A 26,214-nucleotide genomic window follows, 5' to 3' on the forward strand; every position below is an offset into this window, starting at 1 on the left:
CGCAGACGTTTCAAGACAACAATTTGTCACGCTTATTAGGCAACAAGTATGTTTGTGTGTCCAAGCGCCTCTAGAAGCGACATGTTGAGGATTGTAGCCTGCACACTTGTATAAATTCAGGTTTAGAGAACATAAAGAAATCAATAACTGTTTGCTAAATACAACAAATGTAAATTGTACACAAAAAGTGAGAATTTTTTTATCCATTTGACTGCTCGTGTCCATTAGGAGTTAAAAAGAGAAAGCAAAACATTAGGGTTTTAACGCTCCAACTGACACCGACTTTCGCTTTGTAAAGAATACCAAAGACGCTTTTACGGGATATTGCATTCAAACAGAAAACCAACTCATTGAGACGTAAAACAGTCTTTAATAAATCCAAAAGTGAAAAATGAGTAAGTCCAGCCACACTTAAAGAATTAACTTCAAAATTAACCATAGTATTCGCGAATAAAAATTAACTAAGTTATATAAAAATCGCTCAAGTAAGATAGGGTTGTTATGTCTTTTGCAATCGTCATCCGTGTTCAGAGTTGCCAAGCAAAATCATTTAAGTCTGACGTCATTTCTGCAGTAGACGCAAAACAGCGTCTACCATAAACCATTATGACTGAAACTGCCCAAAGAGTAAGACATTCCTGGTCTATGATTCTCCACTTTCGGCTAGAGCTAAACGATTAGCTTCTGCATGCCAGATATATTTCTTCCCGAACCTTTGGGTAGAATTACGGTGTTATCATTCAATCACTGTAGTTGACTTTAAACACGTGCCATAGCAATTCAATCAACAGAACAACCATAAACTGACCCAAGTGCAAGTTCAACATGAAGGTTACAGAAATCGGAACAAGTAACATCATTATGAGTCACAACTGTAGTGAATCTGCAGAACAAAATTGGTGTGCGCAAAGGTACAAGTAATATGTTACCGGTATGTATAAGTTTGTGAAACTACAACATAGCAGGTCATACCGTGATACGAATGACGACAACAAACAAGGTTGTCACTTTTTAAACAAATAACAAACTTTTTCAAAATCCAACGGTTTGATTGCATAAAACCTTACGTACCGAACGAATGAAAAAAATTATCTTTCAACGTTGAAGGGAAACTTATAACAAAAAAGTGGCGAAGCAAGGCTTGCGAATTCCAATTACTATAATAATTAATACAAATGTACCGCGAAGAAGAAGAAAAATGTAACTAACTTATGAAAACATTACATCCAATGGAGTGATTATGATGAAACAGGGTCAGTGACCCCGCAGATCAAATTTGCCGGTAGCGACTCGTCTGCATACAGGTAAAAGTAGATTCAGGGACTAACGTTCCGAGAATAATAGGCTAGTTTGCCAACTCGATGATGGAGTCAACAGCAAACATATTTTGTTGTATATAAAATATTGTGAAATAGTTTCATTCCGATGTATAGAGATACAGATTATATATTTTTGCGTGTCTCACCTATTCGTTTTGGATAGGGAAGATTGAGGTTGTCCATTATTTTAATAAATTCTTCTTTACTTTTTGTAAGCCTGGTGTTGTGCGCTAACTCTTCCTCCACAGTAGTTACACTGAAACCTGACAGAGACGTTAAATTCCGAATAAAACTTTTGATGTTTATTCCAACTATAACCTCATCAAGTATATTACACCGTATAGGCTGATCATATGTAACATAGAGACCTTTATAGTCATGCGCAGGATAGAGCTTGTAATGTTTCGGGAGGGAGAGAATCTGAGAATGAACTGACTCGTAAAGGGTTGATGGAGATCCTGTGTAATAAAACAAGCTGCTGTAATGCCGTGAAAGCATTTTTGATGCAAGTAGAACAGCAAGGGGTTTCTGTTTTACTTCGTATGAAGCGTTGATCAAATTCCGAGCAATTTATGGCGCGTTAGCTGAGTACAGCCGTAACCAATGCTGGTTAATTAAAGCATCTATATTCTATACCTTGCTGAAAGTCAGTCCTACCACAACCACGTACGAGCAAGGCATCACCAGTGAAAGCCATTGCTCCGTCGTGAAGTACGAACGTTGTGCAACCGTTTGTGTGTCCAGGGGTGCTTCGGCACTCCAACATCTGTCAAAAGAAACATACATACAAACCCATACAGCAAGCACGTGACTGATGTACAAACACTTGCCAAGTTGCCAAATTTTAGCCTTTCACTTTGATCCACAAAGATGTCAGCACGACCACCGCTTTTGCTTCCAAGCACCGACTTGCAATCAGGAAGAGCTTGTTTTAGCTTTCCTGTTCCCGTGATGTGGTCAGCATGGACATGAGTGTTTACTAAACGATGAAAAATCTTAGCAAATAAATCGATATAGGCCTAATATGTAGTAATCGTGTATAGTAAGAAATATTTCTGTTGCCCGCTTAATTTTTTCTTTATCCACCATAACAGTTTTTCAATAGTTTTCCAATAGCGCGTCTTTATACAGTAGTTGGCTGATTTCAAACAAAGATTTGGACAAAACTCACTTCCGTAAACGAGTTGCACGCCTAATTCTCGAAGCAATTTCAAATCTCTTTCAACCTGAAAGCAGAACCCGTAGACCACATCAAAATAACACTCTTGAAAATTACTAGTTTTGCAAACATAGGATCTAAACCTTACGTCGTCAGACCGTCACCAGACCTCTTACTTTGTTTTAGCAAGGAAATTTTTCAACTCATACAGCGTGATAACATTATTGTGCTACACTTGTTTTGACTGCAATCCTACAATCCTTATTGTGAATCACAATTGACTTCCTGTATTATCCTTTCATCGTAACTTCACATATATATTCACTTCACATTATACGAGCTAGCTAATCCTAAAATCAAAACGGAGTAAATGACAATAGTCTACCCAGCGCTACCAACCAGAGTGAAACCGGTAAAATAAAAATGTGTAAATTCTACACCAGTTAACTTAATTTGTTATTACTTTTTAAACGAGCTTTAAATTTTCAAATGTCCAGTAGCCTATAGTATGTATACATTTAATTGTCAACGCAACAACAAACATGTGCTATAGACTTCAAAAGATCATATACAAAATAATATAGCAGCCTACAGTTACAATGTCATAGACATACACAATCCAAGACGGGATCGATCAAGACTGCCTTCATTGTCTGCTTACAAGCGAGCAAGTAAGTGTAAGTTGAAGTTTCTTTATGGAATAACTGAAAAACATTTGTTGAAAAAGATTAGCCTATAGTTTTTGCATTACAGCGAAATCTGCAGAATAAACAAAATTAGCTACTTTTAAAAAATCTTGATCGTGAATTCTGCTGTGCTGGAACCACTGTATAAAGTGATGTTATAAACACTTTTATACATCTCACGAGATGATAATGACTTCGTTAACTGTAAATTCGAGAAGTATACCTGACGAAATACCAGTAGGTTCCTCACAGAAGCCATCGTAAAGACAAACGCAGTGTTCAATCAACACAAACAGAAGTCGGGACCTGTTATACAAAAACAGCTGTTTTGATCAAACAGAAAACGCCAAAGAGTTAAGTATATCGATAATTATGTGGGCAAGTGTATTATCTTCATAACTGTGTTTTACTTTTCGAGTCGAATTTTTCACAGTTTCACGTTAACTAAACTCAAAAGTTGTAACATAGTAACCTAAACCTAACCTAAATCTACCTTCTGCTCTAAATTCAATTACACCCCAAGTAGCTTAAATCGACATTTTGCATAGCCTACCCGTCCTAACCTAACCAACTATATTTAACAACAGGCTGTGAGACCATCGTACGACAAAATTGTCACTTCGTTTACTTTTTGTCGCATTGGTCTGATACTCACTTCAATAGAAAGATTTCACTTCAATATCTTAAAAACTGCCCTATAGCGGCTAACAATTCTAACATTTAGCCTTGCAAATATGCGTGGTATAGATATACGGCTTGGTATGTAGATATACAACATTTGCAATATTTAAAGCGTTTTTATCTCGGTTAAACAAATCGACTGCACTTTGATCGAAAGCTAGTGCGCTCAAATAAAAACGTTATTCAAGAATTAATTTAACTTTCATTAGTCTAATTTCGATCTTGAATTAACCCACGCTCACGTTAACTAACTCTTTCTTAAATTAAACAAAAATTTAATTCTAAATCAACTCCAGCCAAACAATCCAAAAGAATTTTCACTTTTCGATGAGGCAATATAATGTTTCTTGGTTGTCGGCTAAAATGCCTTTCTTGTTGACAACGTAATGTGCCCAGTCTCACTACGTGACCTAATCACGTTGTACAGAAACACGCCCACCATTCACCAACGAATAAGCGAAGGCCGTCTAAAACTCTGACTAATAATTCACTAATATTTTCTGGTAATCTGCAAAGTAAACGATGGATGGAAATTGAAAGTTTGTGAATAAGATCTTACAAAAAGAAATAGGTTACATATAACGAACTGTTCGCAGTAGTTAACTTAAAAATTAAAAACAGCAGTAGGGGAGGTTTTATTTGCTTTTTAGACATCGAGCTTGGTTTAATACTCTCAAATTTGAGGAAACGCTAGCACAGGATTCAATATTTTTTGTGCACCCCAAGCTAATCAAATTTATTCCTCCGCAAATTTTGGCACAAAAAGTTATTTATGTTCAGCAGATATTGGCGACATATCTGCTGTTTTATAAGTTATTTTCGACTAATTTTTGCATTTAGCGTAGGTTTTTTAACGGTTCTATTAAATGCCGTTGAAGCTTTAATTTTATTAATTATATGGTTTTAGAGTTTGCGCATTTTCAATTAGGTTTGCGATGTTTTGATGAGGAATGCGTTTTTCATCAATAACAGAGTAATATCACCATCGACATATGTTTCAAATGACCTGACCAATCCCATCTCAGCAATAACTTATCGTATATTTTCCATATACTTACATGTATATACCTAAGTGCGATTGTACGTGTCGGCTATAACTAAATATGGTTTTGGCTTTATTCCATCCGATGATGGTCTTAATCCAATATCTTTTATTTTTTTTCTCTTGTCCATCTTATTTCTGATGAAATAACATAGGCGTCCATTTGATCGGCCCCTATTTACACTTCCTCCAAATGTGGGCATTCACAATCTGGAAAATTTAAAAAGAAAAATCTTCGTCAACATGATATAATACACATGTAAATATACAAACCGCAATTTCAACTTTCATTTAGGATTGACAAGTTTAGATGTTGTCGTAGGCCTACGCATCTTTCTGTTTCTATAAGTCTATATGATACTTAGCTTTAAAACTGACAGGAACCTGAACACTATACATACAAGAAAAAGTACTTTTTCCTGACTAAGGGCGTTCTTAACTTTTTCCAGCTGACCATAGCACTCCTTCAGATAGGCATGTAAGTTCTTGTTTTGCAAAGTTCTTATTTGAAAAACCTTTTAAGATGGAACAATTTTTATTACATGTAGCTTCTAGTAGGCTAGGTAACCGACAGTAATACAGTATACATTAGAGCTTACCATAGACATTATAGATAGAGCCCCATTTTTGCCTACTATGCTGAAAGAGAATTATGTCTATAAACAGCGTACGCTCCTATCTTCGAGTTTTCGATTTGAAAATGTTACATAGCTTTCATAATTTTTTGTCAAACACCATCGCGTTCGAACGTTGTATAGTTGTAATTGCATATCACACAATCATGTATAGGTGCATATATAGGCTTCAAAAATCACACAAAAACAATTAATAACAGTGAATCTTGGTTTCAAAACTCCATTAAAACTCTTTAAATTGGTTTAATTTTAACAAATATGCCATCTCTTGATTGTAATATAAGTCTCGTCTCCATAATTGGTTCGGGCGTTTCTTCGTCCAAATACAGTCGATACCGACGAAGTATTTGAGACAAAACAACCTTCATCTCATTCATGGCAAAGTTTTGCCCGATGCAGTTCCTGCAAAATTGTAAAATGATCCTGTTGGGTTATTTGACTTGATATTGAGTTTATGCGGGACACAGTTGCAAGACTTTAATCCGATATCTCACGATGCAATTACAAGCACTGCATCGTATTTAGTGTTGCTGAAATATTTTTTACATCAAATTATGTGGACGATAACTAAAAATACTTCAAGACATTGTGAAAGAAAGTAATATTTGGCTTTTCCTTCGAACGTGAAAATTTGTAAATGTTAAACATGAAACAGAAATGATTCGATATCAACTCTCTGTTCGCGTCGCCGTCGAGACACAAGATACCCAAAGGACGTGGCATATTTTATAACATTTTTGCAACATTCTACAACAACGGTTTGGGGAGCAAAAACAGTGATCCAGGATTCATTTGTTACATGGTAGAAAATCAGCGTTATCAAAATAGAATCAATCATGCAGTTAATGAAATACCAAAACAATACCACAACAGAAGTATTGATGCAGTTAATGAAATACCAAAACAATACCACAACAGAAGTATTGATGCAGTTAATGAAATACCAAAACAATACCACAACAGAAGTATTGATGCAGTTAATGAAATACCAAAACAATACCACAACAGAAGTATTGATGCAGTTAATGAAATACCAAAACAATACCACAACGGAAGTATTGATGCAGTTAATGAAATACTGTATTTTGGAAGAGCACACCCACCTCTGTCCGGCCGAGAATGGCAGGTACGCGTGCGAGTTCCGGCTTGCACAATTTTCTTTAGAAAATCTTTCAGGATCAAAGGCCTGCAAATACAAAACCAAGATCACTGACAATCATAAAAAGTTAACCAAACTCCGTTTCTTTAAACACACGTTAGGCGCAATTCTTACATTTGGGTTAGGCCAAATACTGTTGTTCCTGTGGAGTGTGTAGATATTGAGAACCGTGATTGTGTCTTTCGGTACAATCACGGTTTCAGGGTCATTCAAGGTACACTTACAGGTCATGTCATTATCCAGGGTTCGGCCAAGTACAGTTACAGGTGGGTACAGGCGCATACTTTCCTTCAAAAACATACTGAGGTAGGGAAGGTTTTGAAGATCGTCCCTGTGAAAAAGTAGTTCTTAGGAAAAAATGTGGTTAAGCAAATGTTTTCTGAAATCAGATTTTTACCATTCAATATCTTCTTTTGTCCCCAAAACATCGAAAACTTCTTCCCGACATTTTTCTTGAAAACGTGGAAACTTTGCCAAGTTATACAACGCCCAAGCTATTCCTAACAATAATGGTAAGCATTTGGATGTGCTCATAAAAAAATTTTACACAATGAAATTTCGTTGTCAAACAGTTTATTAAAACCTTTACCTAAGAATAATGAAATTAGCACATTTGCGATAAGTTAAATAATTGCGCACAAATAACAATGTCAAAAAACGCATTCATTAACAAAAAATCATTTCATGATCACCACTCGCTGTTGTGTCATGGCCTTCAAACAGAAACGTGTCCACTTCATCTCGAATCTCTTTGTCAGTGAGTCCTTTTCCATCCTCATCCTAAAGTTAATAATATTTGAAAATAACTAACAGGTCAACAATAAATTATTTGCATTATTTAGTTAAATCCGTTTGCATACTGTAGTTTGCAGAAGGATGTCCAGAAAATCGAGATGAGCTCTTTTCGTTGTGGTAAAATCCTCAGATGTATGTTTATTTTCATCAGCATGATCACATTTGTTCAAAGTTTTGCGTCGATCTGCTATTATCTGCCAAAAAAATATGGTCAATCATGTGCTCCCAAAAACTCTCTAAAGCAGAATAAACAATGAATTATTGCAAATGAAATTGCCAACAACAAATACACCAAATTGTAGATAAATTGCAACAGCCTTATTAACATGACACTTCATTTACGCACTTTTTCTGCTTCCAAATGTACAACGTCTGCTGCTCTGTAAAAAGCTCTACCAGCGCTGGTTAGTTTGTATATCCAATCAATTAAATACAGTGGGTTAAAGAATCGTTTAGTTAGGTTTTCAGAAAGAGCTCGAACAGCAGCTATGTAGGCATGTTTTCCACTGTGAGAAAAATATTCATGCAAAGTCAATCAATTTGCCAGTTACACTAAGATTGCTATCAATCACAAAAACAGAATTTTCGTACTGTAAAACCCATAGCAAGCAAAACAACAAATTTAATGATCTCACAAGAAGTGTGCAAATGTGCTGACCTAGAAAGCTGACAGTCCGTCTTGGAGGACATGGCACATTGAAGAATGGTATCTAATGTCATGAGGCTTACAGGTTCATGAATCTCAAGCGGTGTGTTGATCTGATGTTTCCATTTATCCAATAGTACTTTTGCAGTGGCATTAAATATGGCTGTATACCTTTGTAAATAATCGAAGAAGGCTTTACCGTATAAAGATCTTCATCCAAGTCAACCTAAAAGTTATTGTTACACCACTTACGGCTTTAAAGTCTTGTGGTGGAAGGCGGGAGTCAGTAATTGGCGATTTCGTTTCCATTTTTTGCCTTTGCTGACAAGCAATCCATCCCCAATCCATGGTCGAATAAATTTGTAGCCAATTTCAACTTTTGGTGCTGAAAATTGAAATGAAATATTTTCAAACAAACCATAAAAGTAATGCTTTTAAGCCAAACCCAAACTGCACGAAGTAAAATGTACACATTTTAAAAAATGCTATGGAGGATTGTCAAAAAATAATGATAAAAAAGATGACCTCCACTTGACAGCAAAGGCAAAGCAGCATCATGATGATATAAATTTAAAACTGAAATGATCGGTCCATTCCAAACATTGCTCATCACTGGAAAGGACTGGGAAATTCTGGCCATTGATTTTAAGTGATCATTGGTGGTGCTACCTAACTACAAATAACAAAATAGAATTAAAGTTACTGTTAGTCTGAACAAGATGATGTGTGGCCAGTCAAAAGTTGTCCGCTAACCTATTATCATTACATTTATTATTATTTATTGATTTATTAACCTTTAATCTAAATAACAATTGGTGGTCACTAAAACAGAAAAATTTTTATAAGAAACAACAAGTATATAATAATTAAACATTTATAGCTAACAAAGAAATTTCCGAAACAGACATAGCTATTTTACACAATTTACAAACAAACACACCATCTTTATGTGGCCGTAAAACCAATGCTTTTTCCCCAACTTTGCAATTTTATCCAACGACGTAGCATGAATGTAAAAATGAGCAGCAGGCCGCAGAACCATCCAGGTGAATAAAAACGTCACAAGTAATACAAAGATATCAAGCGCCAAGGTGGAAAAAACAAAACCATTTCCTGAAATGATCATCGCAGAAACAAGAGATGATTGAAGCATTGTTTCCATTTAACAAGTTTCTTCTGAAGTTCAGTGTGTGCATTAACAACATATAATTGCATACACGTCAGATTTATAACGGATGGGTTAGAAATACTGTCCTGGCATCTACCACCCCTGCTAGTAGATTATGTTGTATTAAAATATGAAAATGTTTTTCATTACATTGAATGACTGCTGTGGCAAAGATGCAGCAAAAAACGTCCTAACACTGACAGTAAAAGCTTCTAGAAATGGTAGGCAATTCTGTAGGAGTTAAAGCAACAATTTTTAACCAGTGAGCTGCACAGCCAGAAACAATATTATGTACAAACAGTGACTGCCAATGAGGTAGACTGAGCATCATCATCATCATGAACATAGAGGCTATTACACATATATTCTTTTGAAAAAGACTGTTCTTAATTTGACTCGTTTCTATTACATGACTGCAAGATATGATAAGTGACATTTAGTCATCTAAATGGTTATCCAACTGGGAATTATGACAGTTTTCGAAAAAGAATTATTGTGCAAAGACACAAATTTAGACGAGACAACATGCATCAAAGCAACAATTCATTGTTTATTATTATAAATCGTCGTGAAGGTAAAAAGTTTTGCGTGGACGTTGACAGATGTCTGACGTGCAGGTGCTACACTATGGAATGAGGAAAGTCTCTGCATGAGCTAAACTTAGAAATGATTTCTCATCTCTCAAGTCCCAATTAGCTCACTGTTGTTCAAGTTCCAATTGATACACACATTTTTTATTTGTATTTTTGATGTTTTCTGTTGCATTGCCCAAATTTTGAATTGCTAGCGTGAGGATTCAGGACCACTGAATTAAGTGTCGTTAATGCCTTGTTTAAGGATTATTACAATGATAGTGCCATTTCAATTGCAATCTAATGCAAGTCTAGCACTTCAATCCTGAACTAATCTAAACCTTGAGTTTAAAACAGTTGAAAAGGACTGGACTAAATGAATGTAAAATGCTATGTGAGACAATGAATGAATTTAAATTCATTTACAGCTTTTTAAAATTTTATTTATCACATGAAAGGTTGCAATAAACAAGCAAAGAAGATTGGTTAGGTCTACCCTAAATCTGGAGTCTAGTATACAAGTGCATAACCACAGGATACTTTTGTATACTAGATCCCAGCTACTCAAATTGTGACATCATCTTTTTGGGCACTTGTAACCTAGACCCTAAATCTGAACATTTTAAACTATGTTCATAAGATGTACAGCACTTCTCAGGTTAATAAAGTCATCTTCTTAAGTTAAATTAATATAATGTAAGCTGTTAATATATGCGTCCCTTATCATGGGAACAACCCTGCAGCCGGCTACAATTTATCATTTAGTTTTGTTGCTCAGCGTTCAAGATGAAAAAGATTGGAAACAATTAATCTACTGCATATATTAAATCTTTGTCCCTACTTGGGGAAAAACCACTTGTGAAACTATTCTTCTAAATAAGTTTGGTAATATTTTGATCATAAGTTGAGAAAAGAAACACAAAATAACTCTAAAAACTTACTTTGAGCAAAGAGATTTAAACATTGTCATCAAGAATGTTTAAATCTCTTTGCTTTGAGCTAAGGAATTTTTTACATTCTTGTTTCTAGTTTCACATTTTGTGCTTTGTGACAAGTTGATCACGCTAGTTATCACCAGTAAGTTGACAGCATTATTTCAATGACGCAGCATTGTCGCCTTTTCCTATGCATTAGGATTAAATTTAACACATCACATATCCCTCCTTTTTTGTTGTGTGTTTATCATACCCAACATCTTTTCGCTTTGCTTTATGTTTTAATTTTTGGTTAAACACTATATGCATACAATCTTTTAAATTGTTCTGACACGTTAGATATCTTATTTTATTACAGTGTTCAAAATCATTTAATCGACATTATAACATTGAAATTGTTAGTTTAGGTCTTAGGGTGTAGAATTTGTTTGGTTGGTTTAAACTCAATGATATTTTATCGAGGGTTTTGATAATTTTGATGTTTATTGCAAATAAGATATAACATTCTGGCAAGGGAGTAGACTCACAGCAGTATACGCTTGCTTAAAATTAAAAATCGAAACAAATCCTGAAACATTTTTTACTAAACGAATATATCGCAACCAGGGCAATGGAAAAAAAATATTCAACCATCCAAGAACTTGTTGACGTGCAAAGTGCGATGACAACTGGGACAATCGTGCACTACGTCTTTGCAGTCGTCTATGCAGAAAGGGATTAAACAGCAGCCCAGCCAGCAACCTACGGCGGCCAAGATACCACAGACCACATACGTGCCGACACCTACTTTAGCCTTGCAAGCAGTCACTATATTTGTGTTACAGTGAGGGCACACCATGGAGGTAGGAATCTTCTGCTTGATTAAAGGCTGCTGAGTTACCACGAAATGTCCACCGGGAACTGTTGGTCCAGCGGTAGCTACGAATCCGGGTGGCGGCGGTGGTGGTGGTGGAATGTTGGAGTTGAACTGAGTTCCAAACTGACCTCCTGTGTCGTAGGCTCCCGGTTTGTAAGGAGGAGGCGTACTTGTCATTTCTGAACTTCAAGTTGTATTTTGATATGGGTTGTTGTTGATGACTAAGAAAATTGAAAAATAAGTAAGAAAACTGAATGTAGTTTACATTTGTAGAAATGGTGATCTGACTCATTTAAAACTGAAACCAAGTTTGTTTGTAAAAATATCGGTTGAGTTATTTAATTTAAACAATTATCGTATTACTTATTTGCTTTGAATAAGCTTAATACAAGTAACTAGGATACTATACTACTGTATAGTAACGTTCAAAATAAGAAACATTAACTTGTTTGCCTTACTAAAATATATGGATATTGTGTCTACTCCAAACTTACCGACAAATTTTAAGGGAAAAGCTCTAGCAGTCTAGCGAATAATATCAGCGCACCAAGTACAGTATTATGCTCAAATTGGTGTTGTTGAATTTCCTTGGTTTTCTTATAATTTATTTTCAGAAAACTTTATTAACTTTTTTTGTTTCATAACTCGTTAAAATATCAGGCACATAAAATGGTTAATCAAACATTTACCAAGCGGAGTATATGTGGAGTATGACACGTTAAAGACCCTTTGTGAGATCACAATCAAGGTGTCATAAGTTAAAAATCAAAGTTATTTGTCAAGAAACGAGGTGATTTCTAAACATTTCTGGTTCTTTTAAATGTCCACTTTGGTTTCAAGTAGGGATGTGCCGCAAAGAAGATTATTCGGGTTCGTGCGAACCCGAATATCATGAAGGTCGACACGAACGAATCCCGAATCTATTCGTATTAGAACCAAACAATAAAATTTCTTCCAAAAGTTGTCAAGTCTTGCTTCTAAAATGACGTAATCGATAAACAAATCGCTTTCTTTCGAAATATAGTGTTAAAAAACGATTGAAGAAGCAAAATCGTTAAGAAAACAACCTTCATTGTAAGTACTGCTGACTCTAGTTTAGCTTTGTCGGGAAACTAGATCATCATTTTTTACAAAAGTCAGTAAATTTATAAGCAATATTGTATTCGGGTTCGCCATTGTTGGTATTCGTGTTCGCCCGAATCTTCCATAAAGGCGATATTCGGCGAATCTATTCGGGTTTGGGTTCGTATCGGCCCATCCCTAGTTTCAAGTACTGCACCGATAGCACTAAATTTGAGTCAAATATACGCTAGATGTCGCAAAAAATCAAACACAGCCATATGAAATGACGTTTTCAAAAGGAAACCATTACGTCAAGGTAAAGAGAGTTCTTCAAAAGCTTAGATTTTTTTAGGAGAAATTGGTTGTTTATTAAACAAGACTTTATGACAAGTTTAAGTTTACACTTTAAGTCTACGGCATAAATTGAAGATAATATGGATTAATTTGAGAAGTACTGAACCATTATTGTCCGTAATTTACATACATAAAAATCTGCCATTCATGTAATTCCTGCCACACCGTGTGTTTATCGTAATTCTTGTAATTTGTGCGTGGTTCTGGCAGTGTTAGAGAGTTTTGTAGAATATAGCTGTAACTCGATCGGAAAACTGCTTTGATCTCAATATATTGCTTGGGGTAATAAAATAGCTCAAAAGCAAAGCGATTTATGAAAACGGCTAATATTTACTCAACGATGAAATTCTTATCAAATGATGGAATACTTTAAGGGCAACGTACGGTTTTAACCCTCAACCAGAATACTTTTTATTGTAATCCTGATTTCGATAAAGCTGGTTTGTTTATCAGCTTCAAAACTAAAAGATTAATATCCTTGTTGTCGTATATCGGAATATTGTATATATATGCATATTAGAAGCCATTTTACACGTATCTTATACGATTTACGAAGCACTTAGTGATTTTACAAAGTATTCGTTACATTCAGCCTACGGATACAATCCTCGCCCCATAAAAACAAGTCAAAAAACAAACATTTTTGATGTTGGTCTGGAATAGCTTCACAGCGTATGGTACGATCTCTTTTCCAGCAGTACAATGAAGCCGGCTTTCATGCGTGTTTGTGTGCTTTCGCAATATTGGTCTATCAGGCTTCTGTGAACCGGTCGTGATAGATTTATTATCGTCGACATAAAGTTTCGACCTTTGCAGTTACAACAGCCTGCCGTGAAAAATTTGCAAAGTTTGCGCTAACGCTTTGTATGTTAACGTCTATTGTCAAACGAAGCTTTAAAAGGCATTTAAAGAATGCTGCTGAAACATTGCAAAACTAAAATGAGATCTTGCAAATGCCAAGAGACTATATGACTATAAAGACTGAAGGTACAACGTACCAGCGGTAGTGACAAGAATTATACTCGCTCCCGTTAGTTATATTCATTTTACTTGACTTGGTTGAGAATTTCCCGACCACAATCTCTATAACCTAAGTCCTAGACCTAAAAGAACTTAATTACGTAAAGGGCGTGCAAAAGGTGGTTCCAGTAATAGCGATTATTGTGTGGAAGTCACGTATTCGAATTTAATACTTGACCAATTGCAGTCTAAAATAGCCTCAGACATCTTTAAGCTTCAACCCGCAAACGTTTTCAGATTGCTTTTATTTATTATTATATTTAGCCACACTCTGCGAGAAAAATGCTCTTTTTTCTAAATCAGTCAAGCATGTCCAAACACACTGATCTTTTTTGCCAAAAATGCTTCTTTTCTACGCAAAATATACGTAAACCACTGCACCGCATAGGCTAGCCCGGTTAAACCTGTATATTTATAAAGTTCAGAAAACACAGATTGTATTACGTTTTTACCAGTTATATGTTGTTTTACGAAAGGTCATTACGTCATTAGGTCTTCAGAAGAACGCCCATAGGCCACTCGGCCTTTAATTACGCCATAAAAGGGCGTAAACCTGACGTCACGTTGTAAAAGCGCAGTCTTCCGATCTACTGTAACTTCTTCCAAGTTTGTTGAGACGCCATTAGCAAAATGCGATTATACGACATAAATATTACGTTGCAAGACAAGCTTATAGTTTGTACGCAATCCGATTGGAGGTTTGAAGACACCAGCTTATTAATGTAGTGGTTTTTTGAGAAGAAAAGTTGACTGCACTGGTTTTATTAGAATTAGATAATTCTGACAGCTTTGTCGTATACTTTGAACTGCGTATAAGCTCTGTAAAGGTTACCGGGTTTCTGGGCAAAGTTTGTTGGTTTTTTCTTGCATAAATAACACAAAATATAATTTGTGTTAAACAAAATAGTTCTTTAGACATTTTTAGGCAGCAATTTTGAGTTATTTGGTAACTTGCAACGTATATTGTCAAATTACTTCCAAGAATTTGCGTCAATTATATAATTTACTTCAAGTAAGTCTCATTTTACTATATTTGAGAATAGCCGATACACTTTGCGTCAAAGGATGTAGGCCTACTTGCCTTTAAAGGCATTACAATATACCGATACAGGGGCACGCCAAACGCTACTATATGCGCTTTTTCAGCCCTAAAGGCTTGTTGATATTTCCTAAAATTGATATACGAGTGTGACGTCATTCACTTGTGCTCTTATTGCATTCTTTCGCCCTTCAGTAGTGTTAAGATAAATGGGCTCTTGTTGGGTACGCAGTTAAGCGTAAAAGGTTGGCTTACGACTTGCCCATATTTGGCGGGCCATATAATCGTATAGATTTGTTTTAGAACGTGACGCCAGTTAGGTTAGCAATGTCATTGAATAGTTTTTCGTTTAATATTTAACTAACGCCGCTATCCTACTCGTTGGTAGACTGTCAATACGGACAAGCCTTTGTTGTCTTGTGGGTGCGGACTTTAGAGAAAGAGAAAATTGTAAGCGAAATGGTTTTTATTTTGTTGGTGTTCGAGTCGAGCTATTCAGCATTTCGTTGTCGACCGCAATTGAATCGTGTGTAGTGAAGCGTAGTCTCAGCTAAACTTGAGCATCAGTACTGTCGCTTTGCCAAGAACATTCTGGAGCTTCTCGATGGCAAAACGTATAAAAATCGACCGCAAAATCTAAAGCGTGCAAGTGCGAAGAACTTTGAGAAGCTTAAGAACTCACAGTGTAACGATAAACAGGTGTTGTTGTCTTCAAGGTAATTTCATGAAATGTATCGCTTTAAACGCTAAATATCAGACTAATTGAGCATTACGTAACACAAACGGAATGCGAAAAGCAAAGTGAAGTGGTGCAAAATGAAGCAGAACTTCGATTTCCAACATTTCTTGTTGACGAGGAAAGCTGTTTTTTAAAGTCTGTTTGTTGGTATGCGCGAGAGTATAGCTATAGCGAACGAAAACGCGGTTTAGCAGCGTCCATTGGTAAATTTACCATAACACCTGCACGGTATGGCCGACAGTAAACTAATCAACGCGTAGGCGTAGCTGTGATGAGTGCACGACCAGAAGAGCGTCATTACTTCCGTCCGATGGTAGCGTCATCAAATCTTTTCTCAGTGAAAAGCGAGACACTGCTATTCAAGGCTCTTATTGCGATTAGTGTTTTGCAGGTGACAAGTAAAGTTGCTTATAGGATTCTTGTATTTGTGATATTGCTACTTATCTATAACAGCAACAATGGCAGACCGACCCAAAGGTTTTGGAATGACTGCTGAACTCAACAAGAAGGTAAGTAAGCTAAGAAAACTTTAATGGCCAAAGTCAATGACGTAAAATAAACGATACTATCCCATACCAGTGTTGAATACTTAGACATCGTCTATGTGAGCATCAGTGTTTCTATATCTACAATGTGTTGTACATGAAGTTTGCTGTAGCTTTTAGAAATTCGAAAGAGTGTCAGTATGTGTTATGTCACAAACTGTTTCTAAACTGGTTCAAAGAAATTTTCAGAAGTATGACCGCAATATCACTTGGAACTCTATAATAATGATAGCACCGAATTTTATCGAAACTAATGTACAGCAATTGAAAACTGTAACAGAAACCGTAAAAGTGTGCCACACCTAAAAGAACTTTTCGTTTCGATGCTGCATTACTTGTACTTTGAGTCGAATTGTTGGGTACTTGAATCGGCGTTACAGTCACCTCCAAATATGGAATCGACATCCTGTTTCATGTTTGTGAAGGTTTTTTATGTCACGTATATTATAAATCCGCGTAGGCTGGTCTCTTACTGGAGATTTGCTTCAAATTAACCTCGAATATGCAAACATGCGCTACATTCGCATGCAAAACCTTCAATGCTTCGACTTTGAAGGATAATTATACAGCCTGCTTGTGATTGAAGTCGAGTGTAAACATTAACGTAATTAGCCGCTTGTAGTTCTGCCCACAGGCTTACATCGCAAATTTGTTATAATGACTGACTCGTAATTATCGTTGGTGTAAGTACCATAAATATTATGACCTCACCTAATAGCTCGTTTGACTAATTGTACTGTAATTATTTCTTAAAATAGGGAAACGTCTTTAGGTGCTTTTATTGCACGTATATGCATGCAAGTTACGTAGTTTTCGTCCGTTTTGTACAACCAGAGGTTTAAAAAGTTGACGTAACGTAGCCTATATTCAATTTTAGCCGAAGCGACATTACCTTCAATTTACAGAAATAGCAAATGTCGCGACTTGCGTTACCTGTGTGGCGACACGATTGTGTGTACATGACTGTCAAGAGTATAGATAATTGCTGGTGAAGTAGGCTGCGTTGAACGTAACTAACGTAACGTACGTGACTTTGTTGTCACTCAAACACTCGCGCATATGTTTTCGTGTATTTTCTATAAGTAATTTTAATACTTATCTTTCCGAGTTCTGATCGATTTATGTTAAGATAAGTCGAGACAATTTGTTTCTTGACTTCCGTTGTAGCAGCAGTTTAAGTTTGGAACATTACAGACTTGCTGTGGCTGGTCAGCACTCAGCATCATCAGTAACATTCAATTTTTTCCTCTTTTGCTTTACTTTCACAGTTTCCTGTGCTTGCTAAAGCAGCTTGTATAGAAGCCTCACATAAATATTGGCATTTGCCAAATCCCAGTCACTTGTAAATTTACGCACTTGACTGCAACATGTAATAAATTTCGTTGGGCTCCAGTAATTTTATTTACTAACTTACGGCATTTTGAAGTATTTTATGCTAATAATGCAAATGTTTTCCATCATAATTTTTACATGTATTGAAATTTGGATGAAATTCGTTGTATTGGGCAGATTACAAACAACTTATCATTATGAGCTTATAGTCCATTGTTGCACATGACTTTTCCTATACTTTGACTACTTTCGCTAACTCCATCGATATATTTAACTAGAAAGATGGAAAGTACGACCAGATGTTGGACGTGCAAGTGAGAGAATGGATCAGCTCGGTAACAGGTGTTGAGCTCGACATGAATGAGATAACGCAGGAATCTTTTCACCAGACTTTCAAATCCGGAGTGATCCTGTGCAAGTAAGTTTTAAAAGGTTGTTTTTGAAATTATTTGTTACGCTTAATAACAAAAAGGCATTTTGTGCTTGACACTAGCGATGGGCCGATACGAACCCAAACCCGAATAGATTCGCCGAATATCGCCTTTATGGAAGATTCGGGCGAACACGAATACCAACAATGGCGAACCCGAATACAATATTACTTATAAATTTACTGACTTTTGTTAGAAATGATGATCTAGTTTCCCGACAAAGCTAAACTAGAGTCAGCAGTACTTACAATACAGGTCGTTTTCCTAACGAATTTGCTTTTTCAATCGTTTTTTAAACACTATTTTTCAAAAGAAAGCGATTCGTTTATTGATTACGTCATGTTACAAGCAAGACTTGAGAGAACTTTTGGAAGAAATTTTATTGTTTGGTTCTAATACGAATAGATTCGGGATTCGTTCGTGTCGACCTTCATGATATTCGGGTTCGCATGAACCCGAATAATCTTCCTGTTGACACACGTCAAACTCAAAACTAGAATCTAACTGTTGCAGTGAGCATATTTTTGTCTACAATTCTAACCTAATAAATTACCGTTTTTAATGAATTACTTTTGTATATTTGTACGTAGGCTTATTAATGCAATCGAAGCGGACAGTGTGAAAAAGGTCAACGATAGCAAGATGGCTTTCAAACAGGTAAGTTTAGAATTTTCTCTCAGTAAGTTTACTCTCCCTTTCTCCCGTTACTTCATAGCTGCCATTATTTTTCCAGAAAAATCGTGGGTTCGAAGCTCTTTTTGTTGTTAATCTAACTTAAATGTTATAACATAGAAATAACCTATACCTAACCTGATTCTACCTTCTAATCTAAATTTAACTCCAATTAACCCTTAAATAGCTAAAATCAACTTTTGCATACCTATTCTCCCAACCTAACCGCCTATCTTTAACAACAGGCTGCGTGATCCACATACGGTGAAAAGATCACTCTCTATTTTGATAACGCATATACTAACAACACTGTACTTAGTCTATATTATACTATGGGTTGGAATCCCGGGATTTTAACCCCTTTTCGATTTTGGGATTAATTTTATCAAAAACCCGTGATTACCAGAGCGTAGCCATGCACGTCAAGGCGGTGCGATTTCGCATAAATTTGTAGATTTTTTATTTTAAAGCAATACAATCATTGTACAATCATTGATTGTTACAATACAATCTGGCAACCATGCGCATAAAGAGGTGTCAGTGTCATAATGAAATAATATCAGTTATCGAATGCCGAGTATTACGCAATATAATTCATTAAAAAATCGCAACATGTGAGATGTCACTGACTATCCTGGTACAAGCCAGACTGCTTTTGTGCTCGCGGTACTGTTTTTAACTTCAATGATAACAGTCTTGATCCTTTTTATGCATCAATATTGTAAGAAATAAACGCGGTTACTAAAGCTTATGCGTGTACGTTTTTCCAATTTTATTAATCCCGAAAAATCCCGGGATTGTTGAATAGAAATCTTGGGGTCTCTAATTTGCTTCCGAAATCCCAACCCTAATTATACCGTCTGTGCCTGTTAACCCGTCTGCTGCGTAACACACCGTCAACTATCAACGTTGGATGAAGGTTGTTCTTAAATTCATGTGCAGTTCCCCAGCTTAGACTGTGTCGTGTTGTCGCCTAACGTCGGCCTGACCAAAAATGACGTAGTTATCAGTAAACAGTAATTTCCCAAAGCTTTCGTAGTATAATTGCAATCGTAGAACAATCAACCAAGATCGATTGACATCACGTTTATGTTAAATGCTTTTTCTGGTAACCCAGCGTCTATTAGTTCACAATGGAAATTCTGAGGTCACAATTGAGTAATTTTATTTGAATTTATCATGACGTAATAAAATGCTTCGTGGGATTTTCCCCAAATCAGTAGAAGAAATGAGGCTACATGGGATAATAATATAATATTATCACAGTAGTGGGGATTTGTTATGTGTTTATATCCTCACTTCATGACCCCCTACATTTTGCCTGATAATCCTAAGGTTGGGAACTACTGCTTTAGACTATACTTTTTGTGCTTTTTAGATGGAGAATATCGGCAAATTTTTGGATGCAAGCTATGCATATGGAGTGCAAAAAACAGATATGTTTCAAACTGTCGACTTGTACGAAGGACAAAATATTCCACAGGTTATCACCGGTCTGATAGCTCTCTCACGCAAGGTATGTCCATATGTTTGCTCCACACTGGTGTTGGCGAGCTGCAAAAAATAAAATTGTGAAATTTTGAAACCGTAAGGCAAGAATAGTATTTGCGGTATGTTTGGTTGCTCTCACAATAAAGAACTTGCCAATGACTTGAACGTTACTGTAAATTCTCATACATGTTTGATGGGTTTCTGCCTGCCGTTCTACCTAATATTCTGGTATATAATACAAATATTGCTCTGCACCGACACCTAGTGATCGACGTTTGAACAACGTTTTTTGAAAATGCAATGCTGTGTTACAATATTCCTGTTTTGCTGAGTTTGTGCAACGGTGGGTATAACAACCGATGTAGATACATAAACACAGTAACAAACTTCAGTAAGTTAACCTTCACCCTTAATTTCTTTAGTACCAGTCCAAAGGCGGCCACGGCATTGGCCCGAAAGAATCGACCGCAAATCGCCGGGAATTTAGCGAGGAAACCCAGCGGGAAGGGCGAAATATCATTGGTCTTCAGATGGGATCAAACAAGGGGGCGTCCCAAGCAGGAATGACTCCTGCTGGACTCCAGCGACAGATTGAGAAAACAAATCTAAAGATCTAAATCACAAAAACTGCAGATCCCACGGATTTTTAAACATTTGTATTCGTCTTGGACTTGTAGAATGCAGTGTATTCTGTTGCAGATTTGCCTGTGTGTCGTAACTATTTGCGTATTTTAAGCCGAGTACGTGGTCACCGTATGTTGTGTACTTTTAATCCAATATGTAACGGTCAGTGTAATCTCGATACTCAACATTGTATAAATGGACGATATGTGTGAACAAAAATAGCCGAAAATAAAGGAGCAAGCCAGACTAAAATGCGTTGTGAAACCTGGAAAGATTATAATCTGATAAGTTGGAAACATTCATAAAGTGACAAAACCTAATCTCGCCAAACGCACTGTCTTGTGATATAAGAGAAAAAATTTTAATTGGTCAATTCTTATAACAATGTTGGTCATATTTCACTATTATAGGTAATGCAAAATTACAATAATGATTAACTCTGGCATTTGATCCTTTATTCTTGCATCCTAGCAATTATTCATAAGCCGATAAGTAATCAGTTGGTTTTAAATTTCGGAATGACGTTTTGGTAATTGAATATATGGGATGATGCAAAGAGGGTAATAATTCACGTAATCTATGGTTGAAGATGGAAAAATAGCTATTTGTGGGCCCTTAATTAGCATTTAGTTTTGAAAATTTATTTCAACAAACCCAAATATAACTCCAAATTACCACAAACTGTAAAGTACTGGATATTGAAACGTGTCAAATTACATAGTGTCTCAGAAAATTAGAAATTTCCAATAACTGAATTTTGGCGTTCAATATTTCCGGCAAGACTACACCCTTAGGAAATCATTATCATTTCTGTATTATTTTATCAGCCTAAGCCTCCTTCTAAGCGAATTAAAGAGGTGATTGGTTTTATCTTAATTAGTGATAGCATCTCATTGCTTTAAAAAGAACTTTGTCTGTACTACGGTCTGAGTCGTTTGAAGTTTTTTTCTGGTGATTTCCCAGAAGCGAGATAATGGCATCAAGACCTACAGGCTACGGAATGACGGCGGAATTGGCCGAAAAGGTTTGTGCATGGAGAATAGCTTGAAATACTTGTACAGTATTCAACATTTGCAAATGCGATTGAATGAAAGTTGTCCATTTGTCTTTGACTATTTTGAAACGATCTTTCATTTGGCGCATAGAAAGCTTCAAAATATGACCCAAATCTGGACAACGAAATTAGAGATTGGATTTCCAGATGCACTGGTATCGACGTTAAAAATTCGGATCTCTCGTCAGTAGGTTTTCAGGAGACCTTTAAGGATGGGACAATTTTGTGCACGTCAGTCTATTTCTGGTGTTTTATTGTATAAAAATTTGATTAACAATGGTTCACAAAACTAATTGATGCCAAATAATGCAAAAAATGGTAATGGTAAAAAAACTGTATATATATATAAAACATAAAAAAGATGTTTTCTCACTTAATCGAAAACTTTAAGATTAATTAGTTATGTTTTTACGTTAAAATTTCCGAAAGATTACATTTTTTATCTAAACCTTAAGTAATTCACTGCATGTTTCTTTCATTTTTATCTTCTGCGTTTTACACAGCCTTATAAACGTAATCAATCCGGGCAGCGTGCGCAAGATTAACGAAAGCAAAATGGCATTCAAACAGGTGGGTCTGGTGAAAGTCTACTGTAATTCTACTGTGAAGTCGTTCGGTTATGTTGATCCACAGGCAGCGTGATAGAAAAATTTCAAGAAATTGACAGAATTTTATGAAATGGTCTAAATACAGGATAGAAAAGAAAAAGTTCACAAACTCCTTTTACCAAATTATATCTTTAATATGAATGTCATGATAAACATTCTTTAATATTTTTAGATGGAAAATATTGACAACTTCTTGGATGCATGTGAGAGATACGGCGTGCTTAAAAAGGACTTGTTTCAAACCGTTGATTTATTTGAAGCACAAAATATTCCACAAGTTATAAACGGGCTGCAAGCACTCGCGACCAAGGTGTAATGTGGTATCAAATTCTATTTAAACCTTGTGCGAGCGCTTTTGCTTCTGATGAACAACAACCAACTTACGGTCAAACGTGCCTGATATATACGCACTTACTCCAACCTTACCAGCTGAAAAATGACAGATCCATTTAGCTTGTAACAATAAATAAACGTTCACACAAGCACATGGATCTGTCCTGCAACAGCGGCTGGTAAGACACAAATGACCAACGGGTCGGCAAAATCGTACAAGCTGCCCTGGTTTATCTAACTTTTACTATTTTCTTGTAGCAAGCCACCTTATTATACATGAAGGCTTTTGCATGTGTTTGCGATCTCTCTGTCTTAATGCCTTCGAATTGGTATTTAAAGTACCAAAGAAATGGAGGAATAGCTTTTGGCCCGAAAGAATCTACCCAGGATAGCAGGGAATTTACCGAGGAACAGCTACAAGCAGGCAGCGGAGCGATAGGGATGCAAATGGGATCTAACCGAGGGACGGATCTTGGAGGAGATGATTTCGGAAAAGAAAGAATCATAAAGAAGCAGGGTCGTTAAAGACATTATGAAAGCTTTAAACTCTTGTATTGTTATGATTTGTATTGTTTGTGGTACTCGTTGGCATAGTTATCTCTGGTTGTCTTTCAAGGCAGTGATTTGTTGGTGTCCGACCTATATCGACCAATACCTGTACGTAATATTGATCGCAAAAGGTTAATTGAGTTTATGAAACATTATTCTAGTTTGTGATGAGAAACAAAAGTTAATGTAATCAAGATGTTTTTTATTTTAATCAGACGATTTTATCAACAGAAAATGAACAATAAACTTGTGTCATTACTGCGAGTATTTACTCATGTACAATGCTTTATACCGATATGCGAAACTTAGCTTGAAGACAGCTGATATGTTTTAATAATGTCGTCGCGCAAAGGTAGTATTTCTCTAAATCAAAACACAAACAGAGTCATGCCAGCAAAAATAAATTTGTTTTCGGAACTCGCTTTCATATCGTTTGTTCTTTGCCATTGACTATTGAGAGCGAAAATGTTGGTGCTAACTTTTTCGGCATGACGTAATGAAAGTTTGTGATGATAAACAATCGACGATCGGATAAAAGCAGAAAATTCTCGAGTGTTACGAGCAAGATGTTAATCACTTATAATGTGGTGCTTTATAATGTCTGGCATTACATGAGAACCGCAGTTGGGTTCTTGATCATCTGTGAGCGTGTGTTTTGTGCTTGGCTAGAACGAGCAAACACGGAGAATTTTCGTAGGAAATTAAAAAATTTGTAACTTCTAAAGTTAAGCTAGCAAACGCCGTTTCTGGGCACCCTAGACGTAACGAGCAGTGTTTATATGAAGCCAACGGCCCCAGCAGAATATAAACTTGTTGGTCACAGAAAGAAATTGAACGTAACTTCTCTAAAATGTTGCAGCATTGCACTGCAGCATTGTCCGACATCAATCAATTACTGTAAGTAATTCGATTCCTTCCAGAAATTGCATATGCCCTGAATCAGCTTGTTAGTAACGGAGGTTTTTGAAAAATTGACTTCCTTCATACCAACGCGTAAACAGAAAGCTGGAAGTTATTCAGCAATCTCCCATCTGTTGTAGACCGTCTCACAAGACTTAAAATGTTGGTCAACAAAGCTGACTGCTCATAGAAAGTTTGCGATAAGACAAGGGAAGCTACCTCTGGAGCTCCTCAAACACTTTGATCTTTTTAGGACGGTAAACATTAATCTCAAATCAGCAAAATGAATTCTTATAAAGTTTTTGCAATGATGGTGATACTTTGTATGTTCGTTGTCACATGTAAAGGGGAATTTCCATCCTACAGACGAAGAGGTGTGTCAGATAGCTTCAAGGAAAAGTTAGTAACTTATTGTTTTTTTATTGGTTTTCTACAACTAAATACACAAATATAAGAGAGTACGTTTCCAATAATTTTACACTCCTTTTGTTTTGGTTTGTTTTTATTTGAAAACGTCAATTTTTCCGTACGTGGAAATATAGGACGTTGTTAATTTGGAACATAATTGCGTGTGTTTGACCGCCGGTTCATAATCTTTCAGGAAAAATGGTGAAGTGAAGAATGGTAAGTAAATGATTATAAATAAGCGTACGATGCAACTCTTTTTCAGGTAAGTTGTAAAAACGATATAGACTGTAAAAACTAAGCATTAATGCGTTCTTGTATGAAATTTAGTAGCGCAGCAGTTTGATATGCAACATCTGTTGATGGAGGATTTTGAAGCTTGCGGTAAGTTAATCCATATATAAATGTTTACAGTAGAATGTTTCTGAATGCTTTGAGAGGGTGATTGGTAAATTCAACCCATGGACCACTCAACCAACTGACGATCAAACCCATGAAATTTCAACCAAAGGACAATTCAACCTATTACAGACATTGATTGAGTCGGTTTGGGCTTAGTTGTATGGGTTGAATTGATCTGGAACATTTTGTGACAATGTCATTTTTAAAACTTAAACCCCAACTTACATCATAAACAAACTTTATATCACAGATATGTTGGGGTCGCGAGACAGTGACCTAAAGACCATCTGTCCTTTATCATAGAGCACCTGCAGAATGTTGAAGGCAACCACTGCAAGCAAGATTCAAGGAACAGCTTGTTTATTTTTTCTTGTGTAATTTCCCTTTCTGATTACTTGTTCTAATCGTTGTCATTACATGACACTCAATTTTAATAAACGCAAAGTACAACAGATTTATATGTTTGATATCTTAAAATGACGTATACTGTGCAGCCTACTATATAGTGCAGGGGTGGGCAAACTGCGGCTCTCCGGCATGTTTTTTGTGGCTCTTCTAGTCGAATCGTAAAATTCCAAAAACATTGTAAAGGCTACCAAGAGTACCGTTTATGAACGTTTCTGCCTATTTTTTCTTTATTTAGGCCAGCATTTCGTTCATGACGTAACACTAGACATAGAATCCGACATTGTTTTCAGGTATAGATTCTATACTCCATGTCAAAGGTTGTCAAAGTGCGCCTCGCCGACATGTTTTTTATGGGTCTTCTAGCTAAAAAGTAATATCCCAAAATGACTACTAATAATATAATAACCAAATTGACAATCATTACTGATTTTGTGGCTCACTGGTGTTTATATTTTTCCGCAAGTGACTCTTTCATTGAACAAGTTTGCTCACCCCTGATATAGTGGCTAATAAATGGTTACTAACCTTCCTTTTTGCCATTGTTTGAGCTTGCTTTGGCGCTTTCGATAATTAGAGACTCGTACAGATAAAAC

The 26,214-nt window shown here is 36.2% G+C and overlaps 5 protein-coding genes and 1 long non-coding RNA gene across 8 annotated transcripts in view; 3 read left to right on the forward strand and 3 right to left on the reverse strand.

Annotated features, from left to right (window-relative positions):
- The window catches only part of LOC143451370 (uncharacterized), an 82,705-nt gene that overhangs the window by 55,383 nt on the left and 1,108 nt on the right, over window positions 1-26,214 (reverse strand). The window lies entirely within an intron of this gene.
- Window positions 683-4,211, reverse strand: LOC143452671 (uncharacterized). 2 transcript variants are annotated; one of them, XM_076953724.1, is made up of 8 exons: window positions 3,388-4,211; window positions 3,093-3,182; window positions 2,491-2,545; window positions 2,144-2,298; window positions 1,956-2,085; window positions 1,688-1,777; window positions 1,466-1,582; window positions 683-1,294 (listed from the first exon to the last, which is right to left on the reverse strand). In XM_076953724.1, the coding sequence occupies exons 1-8, from the start codon at window positions 3,421-3,423 to the stop codon at window positions 1,239-1,241; spliced, it is 729 nt and encodes a 242-aa protein (XP_076809839.1). In that variant the 5' UTR covers window positions 3,424-4,211; the 3' UTR covers window positions 683-1,238. The 2 variants fall into 2 exon arrangements, with proteins under 2 accessions (XP_076809839.1, XP_076809840.1); XM_076953725.1 differs by having other exon boundaries at window positions 2,150-2,298; window positions 3,388-4,210.
- Window positions 5,600-10,660, reverse strand: LOC143452886 (cytochrome P450 4F1-like). 2 transcript variants are annotated; one of them, XM_076954023.1, is made up of 11 exons: window positions 9,063-10,656; window positions 8,648-8,795; window positions 8,375-8,507; window positions 8,135-8,293; window positions 7,823-7,982; window positions 7,542-7,670; window positions 7,374-7,461; window positions 7,079-7,181; window positions 6,796-7,012; window positions 6,626-6,708; window positions 5,600-5,924 (listed from the first exon to the last, which is right to left on the reverse strand). In XM_076954023.1, exons 1-11 carry the CDS (start codon window positions 9,282-9,284, stop codon window positions 5,756-5,758), a joined length of 1,611 nt encoding a protein of 536 aa, XP_076810138.1. In that variant the 5' UTR covers window positions 9,285-10,656; the 3' UTR covers window positions 5,600-5,755. The 2 variants fall into 2 exon arrangements, 1 of the variants encoding a protein (XP_076810138.1); XR_013115116.1 differs by having other exon boundaries at window positions 5,908-5,924; window positions 6,906-7,012; window positions 9,063-10,660.
- On the forward strand, window positions 16,215-21,214 carry LOC143452457 (myophilin-like). The gene is made up of 5 exons (XM_076953446.1): window positions 16,215-16,376; window positions 18,023-18,162; window positions 18,766-18,832; window positions 20,226-20,363; window positions 20,761-21,214. The coding sequence occupies exons 1-5, from the start codon at window positions 16,326-16,328 to the stop codon at window positions 20,953-20,955; spliced, it is 591 nt and encodes a 196-aa protein (XP_076809561.1). The 5' UTR covers window positions 16,215-16,325; the 3' UTR covers window positions 20,956-21,214.
- LOC143452177 (myophilin-like) lies at window positions 21,820-23,770 on the forward strand. The gene is made up of 5 exons (XM_076953046.1): window positions 21,820-21,986; window positions 22,108-22,247; window positions 22,520-22,586; window positions 22,797-22,934; window positions 23,297-23,770. The coding sequence occupies exons 1-5, from the start codon at window positions 21,936-21,938 to the stop codon at window positions 23,480-23,482; spliced, it is 582 nt and encodes a 193-aa protein (XP_076809161.1). The 5' UTR covers window positions 21,820-21,935; the 3' UTR covers window positions 23,483-23,770.
- Window positions 24,556-25,667, forward strand: LOC143451857 (uncharacterized). The gene is made up of 4 exons (XR_013114912.1): window positions 24,556-24,805; window positions 25,008-25,030; window positions 25,142-25,195; window positions 25,464-25,667. It is a non-coding gene; the product is annotated as an uncharacterized LOC143451857 (long non-coding RNA).

This window comes from Clavelina lepadiformis, chromosome 4 (assembly GCF_947623445.1).
Source record: "Clavelina lepadiformis chromosome 4, kaClaLepa1.1, whole genome shotgun sequence".
Classification (NCBI taxonomy): Eukaryota; Metazoa; Chordata; class Ascidiacea; order Aplousobranchia; family Clavelinidae; genus Clavelina; species Clavelina lepadiformis.